A 26,172-nucleotide genomic window follows, 5' to 3' on the forward strand; every position below is an offset into this window, starting at 1 on the left:
AGAGCGCCGCCTCAGTCGTTGTAGTACATGGGCTCGGTTGCCCCTTGGCATGTGGAATCTTCCCAGGTCAGGGATTGAACCTGTGTCCCCTGCATTGGCAGTCAGATTCTTAACCCCCGGACCATCAGGGAAGTCCCCCGTTGACTCTTAAAGACCCTAGATTACTGTGAAGATTTAAATGTAGGACCCAGCGTGGGCCCAGGGAGCTAATGCAAGCAGTTCCTCTCCTGCTCCTCAACACTCTACCCCCAACCAGAAATCAGCCCCTTGGAGCCTGGGTGGTATATCCATAACTGGCTAATTAGTGAGCAGAATGTCGTGATTACATCCATTCCTGTTGCTGCAACAACCAGCCAGAGAGATGCCCTCTGGAACACCCACAGGGCACCGTTTTCCTTCCAGGGTGTCCACCTCCCCAGTGCCAAGTGCCTCTAGGCACTTTTTATAGCTCATGCTCTGGACCTGGTTCACCCCCCCAAGAGTTTATTCATGTCGGCCTCACCTTCACATGTTCTTTCTCTCAAAACAGCCTCTATGGAGCCTGGAGTGGAAGCCCAGTGCTGCTCCTAACTCATATCTGGTGGCAGGATGGGGAGAGGCTTGTTAACTGTCCAGGCTAGTTGTAATATGTTGACTTTTTAAGAAAAATACCTACACAAGGCACCAAGCCCGAGTTCACACCCTTTCTGGTAGAAAACATTGATGTTAACTTGATTCTTCTGTCTAGTTATGAAGCAGTTGATCACATTGAAGTTTGAAACAGCTTCTTGTGTCTCCCAGATGAGAGGGAAAAAAAAAATGTGTTTTTTAATGTGGCCCTTTTTTAAGTTTAGGTATTTTCCATCTCCAGAAACCAGAATCATCTTTTTACCTTAACCACTCTTCTGTTTAACTAGTATTCACCAGCTGTAGCAGCCGCAGATAAATGGATTGTCCCTGCCACAGGCTATGCCTTGTTCTGTGAGCTGTGCTTAGTCGCCCAGCTGCGCCTGACTCTTTGTGACCCCATGAACTGTAGCCTGCCAGGCTCCTCTGTCCATGGTGATTCTCCAGGCAAGAATACTGGGGTGAGTTGCCATGCCCTCCTCCAGGGGATCTTCCCAACCCAGGGATCGAACCCAGGTGTCCTGCATTGCAGGTGGATTCTTTACCATCTGAGCCACAAGGAAAGCCCAAGAATACTAGAGTGGGTAGCCTATCCCTTCTCCAGGGGACCTTCCAGACCCAGGAATTGAACCGGGGTCTCCTGCATTGCAGGCAGATTTTTTACCAGCTGATCTACCACGGAAGCTGCATGCCTTATTCTAAGACTGGCAATAAAGTCAAAGCTCTTTTTTTAAATGGAGTAATTTCTAGGTTCTAGGCAGTGAACTTGGCAGGAGAGACAAAAAGATGATGAAGGTGGGGTCCCTTCCCTCAGGGAGCTCACTGATTATTAAGAAAAACAGATATTTGTACAGGAATCCCAAAGTGGGCTGTCCAGGATATATCCATTAGGTCCATCCATCTGGCAGTGTTGATTGTATATGGTTGCTGTGCTTTTTGATAGGTCACTGCCAGGACCTGGTTGCTATATTGTTATCATCACTTCTGGAAGTTATGATGCATTTACTGAGATGCTGCTGAGATTTATGGGCTTCCCTAGTGGCTCATAAAGAGCCACTCTTGGATAAGAGTCTGCCTGTGATGCAGGAGACCTGGGTTCAATCACTGGGTGGGGAAGATCCCCTGGAGAAGGAAATTCTGGCAACCCACTCCAGTGTCCTTGCCTTGGAGAATCCCATGGGCAGAAGAACCTGGGAGGCTACAGTCCGTGGGGTCACAAGAGTCGGACATGACTGAGTGACTAAACCTGTTTTTAATCGACTTACCATATTCCAGACATTGCACTCAGCATCAGGACGCAGTGATGAGCAGAAGACAGTGCCTGCCCTCAAGGAGTTTACCATCCAGTTACTAGATTCTAGTGTTTGAATAAGATATTTTAAGAAACCCAGCAAATGTAGACAAATCTATCTCTATAGAGGGAGAAGAATTCACATTTATAGTTAATCTCAGTGAGGGATGGGAGACAAGGAAACAAGTGGGCTTAACTTCTAGAAATAATCTCTGTGCTAATAGCCATGTGATGAAAGTGCTCACTGTGGCATCACTGCAGTGATTCAGCCCTGCCAGCACCTGGGCTAGCTGGTAGGAGAGAGTAGCAGAAGGCATGAGTGGAGGCTAGTCAGCATGGACCGCATCCTATGGCCAGATGCTATATAGCAGGTCAAGGGTTTCCACCAGGGAGTGGGGAGCGAAAATGTGCCCACACCTCCTTCATCTCACAAGCAGACAAACAATAGAAGAGATGTGGAGTAAAGAGGTGAAAATGCTAAGGGCACGGAATACCTAGGACTGCATGCTCTTTAAATGGTGTGAAGGAGGAAGACGGAAGACTGAAAGATGACATCTGGGTTTCTGGCCAGTTTAAGTGATGGTGCTTTCAGTACTTTGGGGAGACCAGGAAAAGGAGGGGGCTTTTAGGAGGAGGTAAGTGTCCAATCTTGAACATGTCATTTTGTCATACTTGTGGGATATTCGGAGAGAGATGTCTGGGAAGTTTGGGCATAAAGGTTTGCTCCAGATAAGAGTAAGAGGATAATAGAAATTTGGGAAACATTGCTTTAGAAATGGTAATCAAAGCCTTGAAATTAAATATGAATAGTGGAGCCTAAATAATGAGGTCCAGTGTAGGCTCAGGACATAGTCCACAGAATTTGTTTGCTGGCCCTCCTTGCCATGGAGATCCAGTCTATCTACTCATTCTACTGCATCCATGAAATTGTCTTTAGTTTTCTCAAGCAACTTCCCACCACTCCCCCATTGCTATCCTATGTCCTCTCTAATAGCTCTTAGCTAGTAGTCTTCGTTTCTAATTAGCTGTGGATAAGCTTGCCTTTGGGCTTCCTAGGTAGCATTAGTGGTAAAGAACCCACTGGCCAGTGCAGGAGACATAAGAGATGCAGGTTCAGTCCCTGTGTTGGGAAGATTCCCTCCTCCCTGGAGGAAGGCATGGCAACCCACTCCAATATTCTTGCCTGGAGAATCCCATGGACAGAGGAGCCTGGTGGGCTACAGTCCATAGGGTCACAAAGAGTTGGACATGACTGAAGCGACTTAGCACGCATGTACAAGCCTGCCTTTGCCCCTAGCCTGTAAATTCTTGAAGAACAAGAGCTATTCTTATGATGTTCTGTGTGTCTCACATAGTAGGTCATCAGTAAACGCTTGGGAAATTAATTTGAACTGATCCGCCTCAAACAGTATGTAAAACCCTTCTAGATGACAGACGTTGTATATACAGCATGCCACGTGATCATCACAACCGCTTGTGAACTTTTATTATTATCCTCATCATTCACACAAGAAAACCGAGGTTTAAAAATGAAACCACAGCCAGTGAGGACTGAAGCCCAGGTTTGAATTCATAATGGTCAAACTCCAAAGTCCATGCTCCTTTCTGTTGGCCCTGTGATCAACAACACAGCATCTTCTCAATTGCTTCTAAAGAGCAGAAAATTTAATATCATCTAAATATTTGCGACCCCATGGACTGTAGCCACCAGGCTCCTCCATCTATGGGATTTTCCAGGCAAGAATACTGGAATGGGTTGTCATTTCCTTCTCCAGGAGATCTTCCCAACCCAGGGATTGAACCCGGGTCTCCCGCATTGTAGGCAGATGCTTTACTGTCTGTGCCACTAGGGAAGTCCCAAATATTAAGAATGACGAGTCTAATTGAGAGGTGAGGCATGAGAATTGCCACAATTTTGAGGAAATTTGTTTCTTTTCATTTATACCAAAAGGGATAATAAGCCTGCTTAGCAGTGGGTTAAAGACCCAAAAAAGGGGCTTCCCTGGCAGTACAGTCGTTAATGTTTTGCCTTCCCATGCAAGGGGTACAGGTTCAATCCCTTGTCAGGGAGCTAAGATCTCACATGCCTCGTGGCCAAAAGAATAGAACATAAAAAAAGAAAAAAAAGAAGTATTGTAATAGATTCAATTAAAAAATATGTACAATTGAAAGAAAAAAAAAAAAGACTCAAGAAAGGACCATGAGATGTCATTGCAAGCACAGAGACTGGGAAATGTGGTTTCTTTTTCCCACTTCCCGTTTGGAAAACAGCAGGATTCCCAAGCCCCGGGCTCCTCCTGTTCCCTCACTTGTGGACTTACATATCCTTGTGTGTGTTTGTGTTGCTAGGTTTGCTGAAAAGCCCCGTGAACAAGACGGCCCTGACGCTGATTGCCGTGAGCTCCTGCGTCCTGGCCATGGTGTGTGGCAGTCAGATGTCCTGTCCACTCACGGTGAAGGTGACTCTGCACGTGCCCGAGCACTTCATTGCAGACGGTAAGAGCCGAGCGTCGGAGATGCCCCCCTCCTACTGGGCACCTGGCACTCCTGTCTGGTCAAACGTTTCCCATGAACATTCCCCCCTTGAACATGCCCAACCTCAGAATTATGTTGCCAAAACTAGAGAGAGCATCCAAAGACCTTAAAAGAGGTCTTCATCATTTAGAATCCTGGGTTATTTAGTACAACTAAAGACTGCTTTTATTCCATGGGCAAGGATAAGCTTTGTTAATAAAGAATTCAGACGTGAGTCTGCAGAAAGTTCGAGCACTTCAGAGAACCTACTGCTTCTTATCAAGCTTGTGCTTTCTGTTGTTGTGATTGTTCAGTCAGTCAGCCGCGTCCAACTCTTTCCAGCCCCATGGGCCACAGCATGCCAGGCTTCCCTGTCCTACACTATCTCCAGAGTTTGCTATTCCTAACTAAAAATACCACCCCCCTCAAAAAAAAATAGTCCTTGCTAATTAAAAAATATGACAAAGAAGACCATATGAGCTTTGTGGAAACTTCCTTGAGTGTCCTGTGTTATACTCATATCTCATTCCCTGTAAATGTACTTTACAAGCATATTATATCCTACCATTTACTCTTCACCCAATTAATTTGAATTAATGAGACACAGTAGTTGCTATAGTCATTCGCAAAGCATGGTCCAAGAAACTGATTAAGGTGCTTGATATCTATTGCTAAAGTGCCCTCCAGAAAATTGTTCCAGTTTCCATACATCCAGCAGGATGTGATGTGTTTCCCCAAACACTTGGTGTTATTGTTATTATTTTTTTACAATTTACAGCACATATATTAGAACTTTTCCTTTTTATACATTACAGAAGAATTACTTTTCTCTGTACTCTTCCATTTGGGAGAAGATATTTTTTTAATGAAGTATAGTTGGTTTACAATATTGTGTTAAATTTTTCTGTACAGCAAAGACATATATGTGTGTGTGCATATATATACATATACATATATGTGTGTGTATATATATATATATATAAAAAATCATGTATACACTCGTGCACACACACATTTTTATGGGGCTTCCCAGGTGGCGCTAGTGGTAAAGAATCTGCCTGTCAATGCAGGAGAGGTAAGAGACCTCTAGGGTGGTAAGATCCCCTGGAGGAGGGCATGGCAACCCACTCCAGTATTCTTGCCTGGAGAATCCTCATGGACAGAGGATCCTGGAAGGCTACAGTCCATAGGGTCACAAAGAGTCATACATGACTGAAGCAGCTTAGAATACATATGCATGTACATTTTTATACTCTTTTCCATGTGGCTTATCTCAGGGTATTTTATTTAGTCTTCTGTGCCATACAGTAGGACCTTGCTGTTTGTCCATTCTATATATAGCAGTTTGCGTCTGCTAACCCCACCTCCCAGCTCCTCGCTTCCCCTCCCCCCCCCTCGGCAACCACAGTCTGTTCTCTGTGTCCATGAGTCGGTGTGTGTTTTGTAGATAAGTTCACTTGTGTTGTACTTTAGATTTCATGTGTAGGTGATATCAAATGATATTTGTCTTTCTGACGTAATTCTCATAGGATGAGTATCTCTGGTTGCATTCGTTTTGATACAAATGGCCTTATTTCCTTCTTTTGTTATGACTGAGTATTATCCTGTTGTGTGCATGTACCACATCTTTTTTATTATTGCTCTTTATTGGAGTTTAGTTGATTTACAATGTGTGTTAGCTTCAAGTATACAGCAAACTGGATTATACACACTCACACCATTCTTTTTCAGATTCTTTTCCCATATAGGTTATTACAGACTGTTGAGTGAAGTTCCCTGTGTTACACAGTAGGTCCTTATTAGTATTAGTATTATTTTTAAATGTATTAAAAGTTATCATAAATATAATAAAGGAGACATATTAAGTATTCAGCTTAATGAATTTTTACATGAATTCACCCAGATCAAACATAAAACATTACTAGAGCGATCAGCTTCCTTACGCCCCCCTCCCAGTGAATACCCCCCCTTGGATAACCACCCTTCTGACTTAAGCACCGTGTGAGTACCATTATTTTTTTTAATCTTTTTCTGATTGGATATGTATTAGATGTTTTTGAGAGTCTTACTGTATATTTGTCACCCTTATTCCATTGCAACTCAATTTTATCCATAATTTTTAAGTTACAGTGTTTATAGCATAGCACCAATTTGTTCAGTACGTTCTGTCCAAATAGCAGCTTCCACCTCCTTTCCTTGAACACCTTGACTTCTACTAAAGCATCCTGTGATTGCTCCTACTTCACCATCGTGATCTAGCCCCTACTTTAAATTTTTTAAATTATTTTTATTGATGTATAGTTGATGTGCGATATTATAAAAGATTCAGGTGTACAACATAGTGATTAACAATTTTTAAAGACAGCATTCCATTGACAGTTATTGTAAAATATTGACTATATTCCCTATGTCATACTGTATATCCTTATGTCTTATTTATTTTGTATGTAGTACTTCATACCTCTTAAGCCCCTCCCATTATCTTGCCCTTCCCCCTTTTCTTTTCCCCTCTGGTAACCACTGTTGTTTGTTTTTTTTTCTCTCTGTATCTGTGAGTCTATTTGTTTTTTGTTGTTGTCACTCATTTGTTGTCTTTTTTAGATTTCACATTAAAGTGCTATCATACAATATTTGCCTTTCTCTGTCTGACTTATCTCTCACCTCATTCTGACATCACACTAGTTTTGCTGTTTTCTTGGGTAATCCTTTGATTTTGCTATTTCCCAACTATATGCTTTCTAAAAAATCTGCTTTCCATGAGGATGGGACATGATCTAACAAAGAACAAAAAAAGACATATGTATTGAAGTTGGTAGGGTTTCTAACTCTGATTTCTTGAAACACGATATGAGAATGTTATGCAGCGAGGCAAGAAAAGTGGTACCTGTTTCCTTGAGCCCTTACCGTCACTTGGCATTAATATTTGTAAATGCAGTCAGATATAGCATACATAAAGAATGCAGATTGCATGTATATAAATCAGTGGTTTTTTTAAACATATTTATACAGCCAAATAGAAATATAGGCCCCCACCCGAGGCCACTGGCTGAGTTATAAACAGCAACGCTGTCATAATGAGGCCTATCATGGTGAGAGCAACCCCTGTCAAATGGGAGAGAATCCATCAAGACAAGGCCACCCAAGGACCATGGCCAAGGCCGCTCTCACCGTTCGTACCTTTCCCTGTGATGCTTAAGCTGCCAAACTGCCGCCAACCCTTTCTTAGAGCACTCAATCCACTGTGTGCCTTTGGGCTGTCCATGGTGCTGAAGTGTTGGCAGTGGATGAGTAATGGGTTTGGTCTTCAGGGGGGAAAATGGATTCTGTATTTGTGTTACAACATTGTTGTACTTGATACTTTCTGCCCATTACACAAAAAGGTCAGCATGATATAGTACTTGTCCAGAGCCCAGCTGGCAAGAGCAATAAGTACTAACAGAGTCTCCATCCAAGCCCTTGGCAAATATCACCCCTTCCTTTGTCTGGGCCTTCTCAAGGCCACTGGTGGCTTTTTGCTCTGCTAAGCACCTAGTGAAGAGATGGGCTAGATTTGTGTCCAAACTGACTGGATTTGGCATTGATTTTTCAACTGTGGCCTGTAAGTGATCTTCATTTGGATTATCTGGGCTCATGATCCTCAGAACTAGTGAACCATATTCTCTGTGAGTAGATCCCAAGTATTAATGGTCTTAACGAGAACTTGAGGTGATCCCTTACCAGAAGTTTGAAAGCTGCATCAGTATTTCTGTGAGTGTTACTTTCCTTTCATCTAACAGGGTAATAACTCCTTGAGACCTCTTGCAGCCCTCACAAGGGGCTTTGTTTCCTTCCATCTTTGACTTGATCAATGCTAATTTATGGAGCTGCCTCATAGTACAATTCCAGTGATTGCCAATAACACTGACTATCATGTGAGTGGTCCCCATGCTTCATAACAAAGCAGCTCTTATCACATGGATTTGGGCTTCATATAAATTTCCCTACAGGTAGCATTATTGATAAATAGATATTGGTTAATATTAAAAGCTCATATGAATTGAGATGTTAGTTTCTTCAACCCTTGGGGCTTCCATGTATGTTAGGATATATTCACCCAATATCCTGGCTCTATAATAATGCAGTAGAAGACACAACTTTTAAAGGAATAAGTTGTCTAGATTAAACAGGTGAGTATGGTTCCACTCTAGTGTAGATAGATACCACTATGCCTAGAGTTTTCTGTTGTTTTGTTCTGGCAATTGTACTTTAAGAAGGTCAATGATATATTGGAAGACATCCAAGATAAAGGAACTGCAGCCAAGAGATTGGAAAAACGTTGTCAATATGTAATGGCTTCTTAAGGAAACAATGGAAGAAAATCATTCTGTAAGAAGTGTTTAAGGAACTCAGACAAAAAATGAACTTGGAATTATTGAGCATATCTGTTATGAATATGCAGTGTTCAAAACACCTTACATAAAGTTTCTAATTTAATTCTCAAAGCAGAACTGTGAGGCAGGATTTAGCATCCTCTTTTTGCATACATGGATGGTAGGTTTTAGAGATGTTAAGAGATTTAGCCAGATTAACACACAGAAGTGAAGCAAGCAATGAAAGCCCAAGCCCACCTAAACCACTTATCCATGCTTTTTCCATGTGCCATGCCTTCACAAAAATGACCATGGCAGTTCTTATTTCTCTTGAAAAGGAAGCAGGCTTGTTCTGAAAGTCCCCAGGAAGCAAAATTAGAGCTATATGGATTATGAGGGTGGTCAGAGATGGGAGAAAATTGAGTCTTAGTCTGAAAATATCTCCACTTTCTAAGCTTTAGTCTCATCTGTAAAGGAGGGGATAATAGTAGTACTTATCTCATAGAATTATTGTGAAGAATAAGTGAAATAATGTTCATAAGACTTTTAGCTCAGTACCTGAGATCTAGTAATGGCTCAATAAATTGTATAAATGTTAGTAGATGTGATAATACTTTTTTAATATCAGAATGGGGTCATTGCAAGGTAATGAGTTCCCCATCATAGGGAATTTCCTGAAAATAGATGACCACGTTTCTATGAAGCCATACAAGAAAAGTGAAGGAATATGTTTGGCTATGGTACCAAATAGTTTAAATTGGAGCCATTTTACCAGAATATAAATTTTTAAAACATCAAAAGTTTTCGGACCTTTAGAGTATGTTTGTTTATTCTTTAGTGCCTTATCCCTGAGAATTACTCATTCTTTGACTAGGCTCAGAAATGGAGTGAGACTCAGGAATGGGTTATGGCCAGTGATGTCTCTTAACTAAATATACCCCCCACTGAACACAGGCTTAGTTCTTTTATGTTGATACGCTTATTGGTGAGCATATCATGGAAGCCTGGTGGCTTAGGTGGTAAAGAATCTGCCTGCAATGTAGGAGACCTGAGTTCCATCCCTGGGTCAGGAAGATCCCCTGGAGAAGGGAGTGGCTACTCACTCCATTATTCTTGCCTGGAAAATCCCATGGACAGAGGAGCCTGGTGGGCTATAATCCATGGGGTTGCAAAGAGTCAGGCATACCTGAGTGACTTAACACTTTCATTTTAAGCTAAACACAAGCTGTGTTCTTTTTTGTTGATATGCTCATTTGGCATAAATATCCCTGCCAAAATATCTATTTGTTAAGGTCAAGTTAATGTCTTAGCACTAACTTTTGGGTTGGACTAAGGTAATATTCATGTCTTCTCTGTGATTGAGAAATTAGGGATTATGGGTTCCTTACCAGCCTATGAAAGCATCAAGTGGAAACATTCATCATTAGGATGCCCTGGTTCATTACTATGCCCCACGTGTAGCTGCCTTTGAACACAAAATTACATATAACAAATCTTGCTCTACATTTATTTGCTTGCACCCCTACTTTATGCCTTTCCACCCAAGAGAGTGAGATAATGTGTGGCCGTGCCGTTAATGAGGAATGAGGTTCATAATTGACTTCAGAGCAAGTGTGCAGTGATTTGAATACATGGGAGAAGTTGTTTCAGTTCTTGGAAGTGGAAATCACACCACAGTGAAGGTGACTGCTTAGTCACAAACCACCAAGCGACTTGTCTACAAAGAGTAGGTCCTTGGTCATCTTGCTCTCTGGGGTCATCTGGAGCTTTGCTCTGTAATATTCAGTTTTTATTTCAGACCTCTGAGTACGATGGAGCATGCTCATGTGTAAAGGCACTCTTCAAGATGCACTCTGCCTTCTCCTTTGCACACACTTCATACTATTTAGACAGACAGGCTGCTTTCCCTTGCGTGGCCTCATTTCCCTGTAGTGCAACCTTCCTCATGTCTGATTTTCTCCTTTCTCCAGATAAAATTCTACAACAAAACCCCCAAAGCTTCTTCAAAGAAAACACCCATCAGAAATTATCGCCCCTTCCTGGAAAATTGCATAGAACTGTATTTTACCTTTTTAGTAACCCCATGGTCTAATTTCCATCACTGTTATTGTTATGTATGTGTCATTGTTACGACTGCCATGATCCTAAGAACTGGCCTCCTGTATTAAATCAAGCATCTCTCCAGTCTTTTCACAACATTGAAAACAGAGCTATCTTTTAAAATGGAAAATCTCAACATGTTGCATCCTCCCATAAAACTGTTTAAGTACTTCTTATTGTACTTGTTATAAAGACTGAACTCTTCAACATGTCCTCTAAGTTCCAGCAAAATCAGGCCCCACCTGCCTCTCTAGCCTCACCTTTTACCAGTCTCTCTCCAGTTGTTTCCTTGAATATCTTTGGTTGTCTCCTGCCTCAAGGCCTTTGCACATGTTGTTCTCACTTTCAGAAGATTGCTCTCATCTCCTCAGTTTCCTTGAGACAAATTTCATTTACTCAACAGTGATCGACCTCCTTTTCTCATATCACAGCCTCTGTTGGGCCCCTAACTATTCACTCTCCTTGAGCCCTGCTCTGTTCTTGGATCGCATGCTTTTCTATTTGTAATCGTGTTCTTACCGAGTCGACATCGGACTCACCCTTGAGCTGTGAGCTCCTTAAGTATTGACACCCCATTTGTTCCGCACATTACATTCAGCCCCTAGGACAGCATCCAAAACGGAGGGTCCCCCAAAGCTTTGGTAGAATGAAAATGAATAAGTAAATGAAGTGATTGTGATAGCCAGGCTGAAATCTCCTCCAGGGCAAAGCCACCATTTATTCGTGTCCTAAACTATTGTGAAGCCCAACGGAGATCCTGAGTCCATAGGTATACAGTACTGCAGTGATGGCAGGGAAATGAATGAAGGGAGAGGGGGCAGGCAGGTGGACGCAGAGGCCCTGAGAAGCTACGTTCTGATGAATGACAGTGCGTGAAATCTGAGGCTGCCTCCTCTTCTTGTAATTGACTTCACTCCCCAAGATTTTTGTTCCCATCCCCAAAGATAAGAAGCTCCGATCAAACTCACATCATGCCCCCCGCCCCCCAACACCAAAATGAAACAGGCTTTATCCCAGAGCCCAGGAAGAAGGGAAACTATAAATTGAGCTGAGATTCAGAACACCCGGGGGGAGGTGGCAATGAAATACCAATAAACCATATTAATATGCTGAAATCAGGAAGAATAGGTTGAACTCCAACCCAGATTTAATAACTATACGTGAGAGAGTGCGGGAGAAAGTGAGGCGAGGTTTCAGTCAGAATTAAAATGAGCTATGTAATGAAACTGGTAATATAATTATAAACTGTGAAAACTTTTTCCCTTTTCCCTCTTCTTCTACTTAATGGACAGCTTGCTTAGCAATGGCCTGGAGCTGGTGCTGGGAGCTGTGGAGACCCCCTAGAGTGGAATCCTTTTTTTTTTTTTTTCTTTCATCAACTCTCTTCATTAGAAAAGTCTAAATCCACAAAACCATGGAAAGAAAAAATGTGTCAAAGCCACTTCTTCCTTAAATAGTAACTGATCCCCAGGTTAAAAATGACAGGGGACTTGAAAGAGAACAAAGCCCACAGAACCATAGAACCATTCTAAGCAGCGGAACATGCTCAAGCTTTTAAAGAAATCACAACAGACAGTTGGTTTGGGATTTTTAACGACACATTGTGCTATGATGTTAGCTTGGCTTCCGACCAGGATGAATTGTTACTAATTTCCCTTCTTAACAGAAGGGATAACTGAGTTTGACATCCAAAATTGGAGCCTAATTTCTATGTTTTGATAGCAGATCGAGTCCAAAAATACATTAGTAGAAACTGGGGGCAGAGCGTGGTGGCAAGGGGTAGGGCATTTTAATTTATTTGCGTTAATAATTCTATTCTGCTGTTGTGAGCAGAAGGCCACTTTGACTTTTTGACTAGGAGGCGATAAAGGCAGGTGGGAGCTTTGATGGGATGGAGCTCAAGGATGTAGAGTTAGATGCTCTATAATTCTTGGCTTGGTGTTTGCAAAGTGGTATAGGGTTGAGGCAAGCGTGCAGTGTTAGGATAGAGAAGGGCACGTGGTACAGAGGTTAGGTGCATTGATCTGTGGTCCAAGGGATGTGAGTTCTATTGCCAGTCCTTCTGATTTCTCCTTTGTGACCTTGGGCATATTAATTCACCTGCCCTGATTCTTGTTTTTCTCATCTAAAAGCGATGTTAATGCTCCTTGCCTGAAGTCTTTGTCAGTGAGGTCGATGAGTGTGGAAGTACTTAGCCAGCTGTGAGACTAGATCTGATAATGAGAATGTTGAACTTTTTCTTTCTCTTTGCTTGGTGTTTTATTATTTATGAAGGTGACAAAGAAGTTGGGAAGAGGTCTTCATGGGTATGGCCAGGTAAGTAGAAGGTACAGTTTTAGAGATGCTTAACTTGGCCCCAAGGAAGAAATTAAATAGTTGAAAATTCAGTAATAGCAACACCTCTTCCTGATTCATATATAGTATCTGTTTTCTTCCTTCCTCCCTCCTTCCTGTGGTCAACAAATATAGTTCATCAACCTCCGCAGCCTGCTCAGATTCTGGGGTTGCAGAGATGGATAAAACACCATCTCTGGCCTCCGCCAACTTGGTGGGAGTGAGAGGCTACCAAGAAGATGAAGTAGGAAAGCAGTGTGGCAGACATCTGGAGCGGGTATGCACTGGATTCTCTGGGAAGCAGAGGAGGGGCAGCCAAGTACCCCAAGCTGGAGATGGGGATGCCAAGGAGAGGGTGTCTTGAGGAGGCAGGAAGCGCTGTCTGAGTTGGGTCTTGAGCCACTGATGTGCCCTGGAGGTGGGTGATGTGTGACACAGGCCTCCTGGGGAGTCATGGACACTTGTCAGTACATCCATCGAGAGCCTGTTGTTTAAGCCTTCCAGCCATTGATTGTGGTTGTGATAGTAACTGCGCGGTGAATTGGTAACATTTACAGAAGATTGCTAAGTGCCAGGCCTCAAGCTGAGTGCTTTGCAAACCATCGCCTCATTTCCTTCTGTTACCACATGCCATATGCTAGTTGCTCAGTCGTGTCCGATTCTTTGGGACCCCACGGTCTGTAGCCCGCCAGGCTCCTCTGTCCATGGAGTTCTTTAGGCAAGAATACTGAAGTGGGTTGCCATTTCCTTCTCCAGGGCATCCTCCTGACCCAGGTATCGAACCCGAGTCTCTTACATTGCAGGCATATTCTTTACCATCTGAGCCACCAGAGGAATTCCAACGTGGAATCTACCACATGTAGTAGATCCAGGCATTTTCCCCATTGTAAATTTAAGGGAAACTAAAGCTGAGGGAGTTTATGTGACCACTTCAGCATCACACAGGCAGTAAGGGGATGGGTAGAATTGTTCCAAGTTAGCAACCATGAGATGTGGTAGACAGAGAATTATTCTATGACAAGACCAGGTTCTAGCTCATCCACAAATTCACCTGGACTTTGGGCAACACTCTATTTCTCTAGACTTTTTCTAGGTTTTGACATTGTGAAATGGGAGAAATGGAAAAAGGCGGTGCTTAAACTTCCTCCCTGGTCTCATATTCTAACAGTAGAATGAGAAATACTGGGGTTCAAAGTCCCCTTTTACTCATCCCACTGGGTCTGTGGCCTCTGGAGTCTCTATGAAACAATCCCCGTAGCATCCTCAGTCTGTTTTTCTACTCTTTTTTGGGACAGTCTGTAGCCAGGCAGCCTCCTGAGCAGGGATGTTGGGAGCAGAAGCAGCTGAGCAAACCTCTCACAGCCCACAAGTTGCCATTTGAAGGAGCTTAGAAGGATCACAGCCAAACCTGTGCAGGGACCACGGGCTCCCCGGGATGCTCGTGTGAAGCAGAAAGCGGTGGGTAGCTGGGCCCTAGTGGGAAAGCTGCCTCTAGGTCTCCAACTCCCAGCTTCAGCTGCCGAGGGGCTTTGAGCATCTCAGATGCCAGTGAGAGTGTGAGGGGGGAGGATGCATCATGTTCAGAAGGAAGTGATGAGATGGAGGAATAATTAAAACCTGTGCATCCCCTCCGCTTCTCTGCCTCCCCCTGCTCGTACCTCAGCGCCCCCACCCTACCCACCCCGTCTCTGGTGCCCAGCAGAGCCTTGCTGTTTGGCTTTCCTCCCTAGCCAGCCCTCTAGATTATCTAAGCCAAATATATCTGCAGCTGCACTGCCTTGGTTTGGTTTTCTTTTTTTTATTTATTTATTTTTTTGGAGGGAGGGGAGTTGTTGGCAACTTTCTGAAGCTCCGCTAAAGTCCCTGGGCATCTCACTCTTAGCTGGAACCATCCCCAGAGCCTGGACCACTCCTGAGCTTTCCCTGGCTTCCCTCCCTTGATCTCACCCTGATTCTCATTTGGACTTTACCAGTGAATCCACCGAGCAGGACTGCCATCTGACACTGCTGTCTGCTCAGTGCCAGGATCCACACTCTGGAACTCACTCAGATGTTATCAGCACTGAAGGAGGCTGATGTAAGGGAAAGGATGCAAAATGTAGAAGCAGAAAGCGTTAGTGTTAGTTGCTCAGTCATGTCCGATTCTTTGCGGCCCCATGAACTGTAGCCTGTCAGGCTCCTCTGCCCATGGAATTCTCCAGGCAAGAATACTAGAGTGGGTTGCCATTTCCTTCTCCAAGGTTAGCAGAAAACCTCCAGTACAAATCTGCACTCCTCCACTTACTAACTATGGATCTTGGACAAGTCACCTCACATCTCGGAACTATCAGCTTCACCATCTATAAAAGTACAGCTTTTCTCCTCTATTGCACAGGGCGTTGATGAGGATGAAATAGAAAGCAGTATGAAAATAGCCTTGAATAGGTGCTCTGTAAATGCTCAGCTTGCCCCCAAAGGGATTATACTTACTATTTAAAGTGACAGAATATCTATAAAGTCAAAGACAGTGATAGAAGGCGTATCATAATCTGGACCAGAAGGGACATGCAGATAAGAGTCAGCCAGTTTGCCAGGGAAGCCTGGTGTTTTCCACTGGACAGATCTGGGTAAACATTCAGGGAGCCAGAGGATTTGTTTTGCCTTGGATTTGTCCCATCGGAGGAAGCTGGATGGGCAGGGATTGAAGTGAGACTCTGTGCTCTGTTGGAGATGGCGAGAGAGAGAGAGAGAGAGAGAGAGAGAGAGAGAGAGAGAGAGAGAGAGAGAGAGAGAAGGATGACCTTCCAGGCAGAGGCAACAGTATGAGCAAAGGTGTGGCAGGAGCAGAGAGAATCCGGAGCGTCTGGGGATCCCTGAGGCTAGCCCAAGTCTAAAAGAAGGAGCAAGTGAGAAAAGCAGGGGTTTCTGTGTCAGGCTTTCCCCCTGGAAGTGCTTGAGGGTCATGAAGCTGCTAAAGAGCTTTAAGCAAGGACGTGTGAATAGCTTAAAGTGTTAAGCTTTTGTGTTGCTTAAAAGGCAATGCAGTATGTTAATGCAGAGCTCAGGCTATAGAGTCAGATATATCTGGGCTCAACTGCTGGTTCTACTAATAGTTATTTGATGTTGCAAATGTTACTTAAACCTCTGGTGTATTTCTTAATCTGTAGAGTGGGTATAATATTAATAACTCCCGCTTAGGAAATTTAAATGAGATAATATCTCACTGGTATTTAGTAGAATGTTTGGCAGGTAGGAAACACTGGGTAATACTAGTTTTTATTGACATCATCATCTTCATCAGTCTCTCCTGTTGTAAGTTAGGTCTCCCTATGAAATGATCCTGAACTTTTTTTTCTGCACTTAATACATTCACCATTGCTTATTTGATGTCTAATTTGGTTAAGAGTCTGGGCTGTAGATTCACACACTCTGAGTTCAATACCTGTCTCCAATATTCCCTAGCTACATAGCCTGGAATTAATTAGTTAATTTCTAAACCTTTTGTTGGCTCATCTTTGACATAGGGATGATAACAATAAATCACCTCCAAGCGCAATAGAATGATTATACATGAAGCACTGGACAAGGTCTTGGCATACAGGTGAGACCTGGAAAACACCAGCCCATGATAATGCTACTTTAAACCCCTAAGAGCAAGGGTTCTAGGTGTCTTGTTCTTGTGGAATATCCGGTACATGCTCAGGATTCAATACAGACCTGTGGATGGACTGACCACAGTGCAGAAGCTGAGTCTGAGGGGCCAAGACAGAAGGCAAGCAACTTATTAGGGGGTTGTTACATTTAGTCTTATCTCCTAATGTCTGAACCAGAAGTGAGAGTGAAGGACTTCCCAGTGGTCTGTGGTTAAAAATCTGCCTTCCAACACAGGAGACATGGGTTCAATCCCTGGTTGGGGAACTAATATCCCACATATGTGTGTCTGTGTACACGTGTGCTCAGCCTGGACTGTAGCTCACCAGGCTCCTCTGTCCATGGAATTTTCCAGGTAAGAGTACTGGAGCAGGTTGCAATTTCCTCCTCCAGGGGATCTTCCAGACCCAGGAATCAAACCCGCATCTCTTTCATCTTCTACACTGGCAGGTAGATTCTTAACCACTGCACCTCGCAGCAAGTCCAATATCCCACGTACACATAGCAACTAAACTCATGTGCTGCAACTGAGCCCGCCTCCTCTGGAGCCCATGCACCACTGCTAGGAAAGCTGGGTGCTGCAACAAAGACCCAGCGCAGCCAATAATTTGAAAAAAAAAAAAAAAAAAGAAGTGGTGAGAGTGAAGATAAGGGAGTCCTATACAACTGGAGCAAGGAAGCTTAGCAGCTCATTGTAAGGAGAAGCCGAGGAAGGGAAGGAGTCAAAGGCTACTTGGCGCCACTTCCTGGGATCCCTTAGAGGTTGGTGACCCCAAACATCAAAGTAAGAGCACTTTTGCCAAGCTGTGGGTGGCGTGGACATTAACAGCAGAGTGCATGGGTCCAGTTCTAACTTCACCTTTCCTGTGATGCTACTTCATCTTCTGAAAAACAAAGATGTTAATGCATTGCGAATCAGACTGGAAGCATGAGAATTAGTGCTTGTTAAATGCAAGAGCCTGGCCATGGTAAATACACCCAAAAGCTACTTATTATTACTGTTCTGCTCATGCAACAGCTTTCCTACGTGAGATCAAGAATCGGATGCCTGCCTCTTGATTATGTTTGTAGGGGAAAAAAAAAAAAGGAAAGAAAAATGCAAGCAACGTTGAAGAACACATGGTCTCAGGACCTTTACAAATCCTACCTGGATGGAAATTATTTGCAAGAGATGTCACTGTGGTCTGTGAGCACAATTAATTTGCCAGCTCTCTGAAGGCTGAGCTTCTAAAGGTTTGAATCATTTGAGTAATATTTCAGGTGAAGTCTCACCGCGGCCTTTGGGTCAGGATAGAGAGAGTGATCAATCTCGGCCCCTACACAGGTGCTGACGAGACCGGTGAGTGGGAAGGCTCTGGGGTAGCCATTTCCTGCAGAAATTTCAATGCAGCATTAACGTGCGGAGCATGGGGCCTGCCGTGAAGCAGAGGCCGGAAGGGAGGCCCAGGGGCCCAGCGACCGGAACTGGTGTCACACTTGAAATATGGAATCAATTAACAATGGCAGCTTCTGCTTCCTCGAGAGAGAACGTAGGGGTGAGGCCACACCGTGGTCATGTGGCAAAGCAGCCAGCTTGACAGTTTTCTGAATTGCAGAATGTGAGAGTGGAAAATATACTCAGCCTTATCTTTGTTTATTTGCCATCTCTTTGGCACTGCAGCCAGATGAGATGGCTGTTTCCTGAAGGTCCAGATTCTCTTTCATTTTTCCCTGATGACCACTCCTTTCATTTTACCTAAACCCTCTTTTCCCTCCATGCCACCTAGCTGCTGCCGCCTTCTGAGCTTTAACATTCAGCTCAATGTGGCCGCCTTGACTTTGCAGGGAAGACAGGGCCCCAGCTCTATGCCTCTCTGTTGCATCTCCATCACAACCTTGATGATGGGCTGTGGAAAACTGTCCAGTTATCCCTCAACTGAACCATACACTTCTTTCAAGTGGGACTTCTTTCCTCCACCTTGATAGCCTCCAAATTTTGTCACAGTTTCCATCACAGAGTGGGAACTCTGTATATGTAGATCTGTAACCCAGTCAAGACATCGAAACAAACAAAAATAAAAACAACAGCAAATCTCAAAAAAGTCAGTTTGAGACATTTATTGTGTTATTTGGTGATGATCCCTATTGTGATTTTCTTTTGAAATCCAGAATTTGATCTCATGATCTAACAGTTGGGATGACCTCTTTAACACCAGTCTTGAGCCCCAGAAACATTAGCTGCATGGTTTCCAAACCTACAGCAGAAACAGAACAGAGGATGGAAGAGGGAATTTTTACTGCAATAAATCGCAAAGAATTCTTGGAGAAGGGAGTGGTTGGGTTGATCATTAAGGGTAGGTTGGGCTTGGATGGATTCATCAACGGCCTCAAAGAATTTGTGAGGGTGGAGTGAGACTAGTTTGTGCAAAAGGAAATTGATTTCAGCTTTTCCCCTTTCCCGTATCAATCTGCTGAGTCAACCCTCAGCCACATCCAGTGTCACACTCTTCCCATCCTCACTTTCCAGATAAGATCCATTTATACAACAGGCACATGCTTACGGAGTCTCAGATATTCCAAACACACTGGGAGACAGCAAAGTGGAATTTGGAGCCCTTCCAGACGCTTTTCAAGTCTCCATCCTTCTCCCTCCCAGGATCAAGCACACGGTTAGAATCCAGATCAATGCAATATTGGTTAATTATAAAAATAATCACCTAAAAGTCATCATGTGCGACTAATGTGGCAGTGCAGTGTACTAGACGTATTACCTACAATGTCTTAATCTTTCTAGAACATACTCACTTGTGGAACAGATATTTATTTCATGATCCTTATGTGGCCTGGAGCAGTAGAAATGCTATCTTGCAAAAAGAAAAAACATTACAAAGGCCCCTGCCTTCATAATGCTTTCATTCTCAGTGGGAGACAGACACCAAAGCAAATTAGCAAAATAATAGAATATGTCCAGGCAATGAAATAAATGAGAGCTGCTGTGAGAATAATTAAAATGGTATCAAATAATTAAAGCAAAGAGGAGAATTGGAATGTTATCTCAGATAGTGTGGTCAAAGAAGGCCTCTCTGAGGAGAAGGCTTTTAAACTGAGATGTGAAGGGAACAAGCAGGGTGGGGGTGGGTGAAGGTGTTTCAGGCAGAGGGAACAGCAAATCCAAAGCCGCTTGAATGACAGAGAAGCTGGGACAGGGTCAGCACGGGTGGGTTGGCAGGATAGAGGTGAGGTTGTATAGGTGGCTAGGAACCAGGACTTTCATGGCATAGGCATTCTTTTGCCTTTCCATCTGATGGAGTAGGGCTCTCCTGAGCATTCCTTTGTTCAGAGGCATTTCCTGTCCACCCTCACTGGGTTTAAATTAAGCGGGGTGACCCCATTTTTGGCTGGCTACTGTTCATGACGACTTTCGGCCCCTTTCTCCCTGGCATCTCCCTCCTCCCCTCATTACTGCCCTCAGCTCAGTTCCTCTGTCTCCCTGGCTCCTCCCGTGGCTTCCTGTCCTCTGCCTTTCTCCACGCGGCCCTGAGAACCAGGGACAGATTGATCTCTCGGGGACATGCCTCCCAAGTCCATCTCAGACGCAGCTACACTGCCCACTCTTATTCCATCCGCAGTGGCACCCCAGAAACCAGCTCATGTAACCACCCTGGCGCCCAGTTCCCAACTACCCTTGTCAGCCCATTGTTTGAGATCCATAATTTGAAAAGAATGAGAATTTTACTAAGCAAGCTGAGTATTTGAAATTTCAAAGGATAAATGGATTGGTAAGGTGGAATTTCAGGCAGTGAATGACAATGGTTTTGTTTTTTTTTTTAAAGAATTTCCCCCGCCCGCAGCTCTCCGCCTCCCACTCATTTAAGTCTGCTTTTTAAAATCAATGTCCCTCTTCGTTACCATAGACGATGCTACTTGGGGAAATCTCAGGGCACTTTCCCATAATGGAAATGAGAAAGTCACAAAGAAACATACCAGCAAATAATGTTCCTTTTTGCCCTGGGATACTGTTCATGATTATTTCTCAGAAGTGATCTTTAATTGTTTCATCTAAAGAGTATGTATCTTCTCTCCTCCGACTCTCTTCGTGGAGATTTGTGAATTGGATCCAGCTATTAGTAGCACTTACTAATTTCCTCTGAGTCTTCTGGCTGAAGCGCCGGGCTTGGAACAACTTTTAATTTTGTTTTTAATTAAATTTCAGTTGTTTCAAATCACTCACTTTTAATGTCCTTTCTTTGCAGCCCTCGGAAGCAACAGGAGCTGTGTGATACACAGCTTGTTGATACACACACACAGTCTGATGTGCATATATCCATGGCCAGGCTAAAGACTGACTCCTGACTGAGGTCCAGAGAACAGGCAATTCAGAAAATAGAAATGAGTCACAGAACCAGCTTTTGTTTGCACTTATATTCAATGTTTCAGCAGGAGTTCCTATTATTATGTTTGTTTTTGCGAAACTATTTTTGAACAAGGCAACATTCCCTTGTACTGTACACCAGGGTTATCAAATATATGTAAGTAGAAATTGTATAAGAATAGTTAACACTAATTAAGCATTTATTATGTGCCAGGTACTGTTTTAAGGACTTTACAAAGATGACCTCATTTACATTAAAAGTGAGTAATTTGAAACAATGGAAATTTAATTTGCATACATTATTGCCCACATTCCTATAAGATTATTATACACAGTTTTATAGATGAGGAACCAAGGCCCATTTAACTGGATTGTTATCACTGGGTTAGTTTGTGGCCCAGCTGGAACATGAAAACTGGCCGCCAGACTCCGTGGCCCTGCTCTCAAACACCGCACTGGATTCTCCATCTATAAAAAGACAGAAGGGTATCATCATCTAAATGACTTTAACAACAAAAAAGGAGAGAGAAAATTCACTCGTTCTTTGCAAAAGTGAAATTACGTTTAGTCTGCGTTTGGTCTGTTATGTGGCCCTTGGTAAAATCTGATCCTGTTGTGTAAACTGTCAGCTACGCTGTGGGGTTGGGTTCAGACACAGACTCCTAGTTTGGATATTTAACTGTGCTCTTTCAAATACTTAGCAGACAATTAAGTTTGAAAGCAAAAGCAAAAATACATGCCAAATCTTAACATATCACCTAGTTTACATCATTTGCTATACTGCTTGTTCAATCAAAAATAGAACCAAACACTTTTCTGCCTTAGAACTTCACATTATTATTATTATTATTATTTGCAGGAAACTTTATTTCCTTTTCCCTTCTCCTCCTACCCCCTGCCCCCCCCCCCCACCCCACACACACAGAGCCCGCTGGGTCCTCACAGCGGTTCGTTTGCTTCTTTCTCTGCAGCATCCCTTCTCATTTGTAGTCATGTACGTGTTGGCGCATTTACTTGTTTAATGTTCATCTCCTTGTACATTCTCTATAGCCTAGTGCTGTAATGCTGTGTCTTTTGTGTTCCCTGCTGAATACCCAGTTCTTACAACCAGGCCTGGCATAGGTATGGTGCTAAATAAACATTTGCCAACTATGTGAATAAACGAGTTCAGGCTTAAACTCCATCAACTGCTGAAAAGCAAAGTGCCAGTTTTAGATGAAGCACAATACCCAGAGTCTGGGTATCTGGATTAAATGCCAGGTTTCTAATTAAATAATTATGTGGACTTGGGCAATAAACTTTTTTTTCTGCCTTTAATATCTTCATATATGATATGGGAAGGATAATAACTTTGCGGAACAAACATGCATGTAGATAGAGTATAAACGAATACCAACTACTCTCATTTTTTTTTTTCATTCCTTAAGTTTCTTCTCCCTGACAGTAACCCTAGAGGTAGTTACTGTTATTATTTTAATTCTATTCAAATGGGGAAACTGAGTCCCAAAGCTGGTTGTAAGTTTGCCCACACAGCTGCTGCGCAAGATCCATCTGACTCCAGAACCCCCAAGCCCTCTTACCGTGAGGATCAAGTAAGATGTTGGGTGCAAAGGCTTTACGCAGTGTCTTAAATGCTAAGCAAACATTGCCTGTTACAAAGACTCACTAGTCAGGCTCAGGTGGAATTTGAAGCACCGTCCGAAAGTATTGTGGGAAAACTGTGTGGTCTCGTTCAGTCACTAAGTCTTTATGACCCCATGGACTTCAGCACGCCAAGCTTCCTTTTCCTTCACCATCTCCCAGAGTTTGCTCCAATTCATGCCCATTGAGTCTATGATGCCATCCAACCATCTCATCCTCTGCTGCTGCCTTCTCCTTTTGCCTCCTGTCTTTCTCAGCATCAGGCTCTTTTTCCAGTGAGTTGGCTCTGTGCATCAGGTGGTCAATGTATTGCATCTTCAGCTTCAGCATCAGTCCTTCCAATGAATATTCAGGGTGGATTTCCTTTAGGATTGATTGGTTTGATCTCCTTCTTTTGTTCTCAGGTAACATCTGAGGCAGTGTTCTTCAAAGCGCTGAAAACGCCATTTGTCACTTCATCCATCTGTCCTTCCATCCATTCATCCAAAATGTTTACTGGTTACCTGCTGAGTGTCAAACACACTGTGCTAAGGAGCCAAGGCTGGAAGATGAGTTAAACATGGGTGGTCCCTTGGCTAGTTCAGTATCTTCCAAAGACATCAGCCTGCCCAAACCTTGTCACATGAGGAATACTCAGTAAGGGTATACTGAATTCAAATGCATTAATAGTGAGAATCATCTAAGTAGAGAGCTGCATATGCCAGGCCACTGGGGCAGATGGACAGGCCAGTTGCAGGTGAGAGAACCTGGAAGGATGGACTGATGTGGCTGGTTCTGGGAGGACAGGTAGGGAGAGCAGGATGCTCCAGGATACAGGAACAACCTGAGCAAAGGCAAAGGGGTGGGTGGGCTAAGAAGGTCATGCGTGGAAGCAGGAGCAGAACCAGTCAGTTGCTGCCTTTCTTTACTCAGTGCCTCTCCTAGTTCAAGGGAAGGAGAACATACTCCTTAGTTGTCAAGGACAAACAAGGAGATAGGAAGCACATTTCAGCCACCTACTATGTGTCTGAGTCAATATTATTAACATATGCATTTTGCTGTTGTTCGGTCGTGTCCAACTCTTTGTGACCCCATGGACTCAGTACGCCAGGCTTCCCTGTCCTTCACCGCCTCCCGGAGTTTGCTCAGACACATGTTCATTGAGCCCGTGATGCCCTCCAAGCATCTCATCCTCTGTCGTCCCTCCTCCTCCAGCCTGCAGTCTTTTCCAGTGAGTCGGCTCTTCACATCAGGTGGCCAAAGTATTGGTGCTTCAGCTTCAGCATCAGCCCTGCCAGTGAATGTTCAGGGTTGATTTCCTTTAGGACTGACTGTATTACTTTTATTCTTCTCTCAGTCTTCTGAAGTTGTAGGTATACTACTACTAGCAACAGTAATAATTGTAGAAGCAGCAGCAGTGCTCTTAGTATGAAAAGTGATACAAGCGTGAATGATGTAAGTGTTAAATGTGCCTTTATGCATATTCCTGGTCTTGGTCTGTTTGGTTGATAACTCTTTCCATGTAGACCTTTCCAGAATTTTTACTATTTCTATATTGACAAAGATTCATACATACACTATGCGTGCACACACACACACACACACACACAGAGAATTACTGCTTGTTTATTTCAAACTTGACAGCAGATTCCATATATTCTTCAGCAGCTTGCTTTCCCCGTTGACTGTGACATCTCAATATGATGTACGGAGGATGCGGCAGTTGTAGGTGTCCTCATTTGCTAGAAGAGGAGCCTCAGGCTCACAAAGATAGGTAATTGGCACAAGTCCATCAGCCGGCAGGACTGGGGCTCCAACTAGCCCTGTCTGACTCCAGAACCCGGCTCCCTGAAGCTGCATCCCAACCGCCTCCTTCTGGGAACAGAGTGAAAGAACTCATACTTCACGTGACATGTACCAGAAAAGCCCATCTCAGTCATCCTTTGTCTTGTTTGAACCTCAGAACCTTCATTTGGTCCTCAAATACAAATCTTACCCTTTCTCTCCTTATCTTGCCCAGAATTCATGGAAGGCGTGACTAGTGTGGAACTCAGCTAAGCCGCCCTTGTAATGTCGCTCCAGGTACCAGTATTCTGTGTTTAGGCAGCTGTTCTCATCTGTGCCAGATGGTGAAATCTGTTCCATCAACATGACTGTTGAAACCTCTGATTTTTGGAAGGCTTGCCCCATGTAGTGCTCTGTAGCATCATAAAACAATTAGATTTAGGCTTAGCATTAATTTGAATTATTGTCCAGTTTCCAGAAAATATATTCTGGAAATATCAAGAGGATGTATTACATGTCTTTGGAAATATTAAGTATTGAATTACAATATTATGTCACCTTCCCTCTGCCATTTCTCTCTCGCTAGCACATACACATTCTCAGCATGGTCTGATTTATGTTTCAACAACTACCAAGAGAAGCTCTGTACTTAGAGAAATAGTCAGAGATGGATATTGACAGAAGCCAAAATCTCACTCACATACGTGCGCACCCACACACACAGACTCTCACACACACAGTCTGCGTCTTAGTAGTGTGGATTGGTTTTCCCTGAAGTGAGGGGAATAGAAGACAACCTGGGGTTACAGCCAGAGCTCTAGACCCAGGGACAGATGGGATGAGTTCTGATTTGGAATCGAATCAGTCAGCTTCCTAGCTGTGCAATTTAAAGCATGTACCTTTGACACCCTTCAGTTCCAATTTCCTTGTTTATAAAATGGGGCTAAAAGTAACGTTTACCCTCCAGAGTTATTTCTAGGATCAATTAGATTAATAGCAGCAGCAGTGATAAAAAAAATGTCCATTTGAAAAGGTACACACACTGTCACATGTGATATTCCCAAATACTATTCATCTTCTTTTAGATGAGGAAGCTGAGAAACGGAATATTAATTAGATTCCAAGGTTATTCAAGGGCTTCCCTGGTGGTTCAGATGGTTAAAAAATCTGCCTGCAATGCAGGAGACTCAGGTTCCATCCCTGGGTTGGGATGATCCCCTGGAAAAGGAAATGACAACCCACTCCAGTATTCTTACCTGGAGAATTCCATGGACAAAGGAGCCTGGCAGGCACAGTCCGAGGGGTTGCAAAGAGTCGGACACGGCTGAGCAACTAACACACACGGTTATCCAAAGAACAAGTGGGAAGGGCACTTTTTTAATTCAGGGTTGCCAATTCCAAGGTCTGTGGTTTTCCCACTGGATTCAGAGGAGAAGATAGGGTAAGCGATCTGGAGAGAAAGGGACACATACACTCATGCCTGTGTGCACACGTGCAGGCACTGACGGCGAGAGACACAAAGGCAGGCAGGCGTCTGGACCTGATTTGGTCGGTTGGCATCGAACCCACAGCGTAGTAATGAAACAGATCTG

At 43.5% G+C, this 26,172-nt stretch overlaps 1 protein-coding gene across 9 annotated transcripts in view; it reads left to right on the top strand.

The window, feature by feature from the left end:
* Nucleotides 1-26,172, top strand: part of ASTN2 (astrotactin 2) — a 996,620-nt gene that overhangs the window by 400,787 nt on the left and 569,661 nt on the right. For 8 of the 9 annotated variants that reach the window (XM_070459205.1, XM_070459200.1, XM_070459201.1 and 5 more), the window contains one exon: nucleotides 4,247-4,393. In XM_070459205.1, the coding sequence (XP_070315306.1) occupies nucleotides 4,247-4,393 (147 nt within the window). Of the gene's footprint in view, nucleotides 1-2,423; nucleotides 2,533-4,246; nucleotides 4,394-26,172 lie in introns of all 9 variants that reach the window. The other variant, XM_070459208.1, reaches the window with a different exon arrangement.

Source organism: Odocoileus virginianus, chromosome 31, assembly GCF_023699985.2.
Source record: "Odocoileus virginianus isolate 20LAN1187 ecotype Illinois chromosome 31, Ovbor_1.2, whole genome shotgun sequence".
In the NCBI taxonomy this organism is placed as follows: Eukaryota; Metazoa; Chordata; class Mammalia; order Artiodactyla; family Cervidae; genus Odocoileus; species Odocoileus virginianus.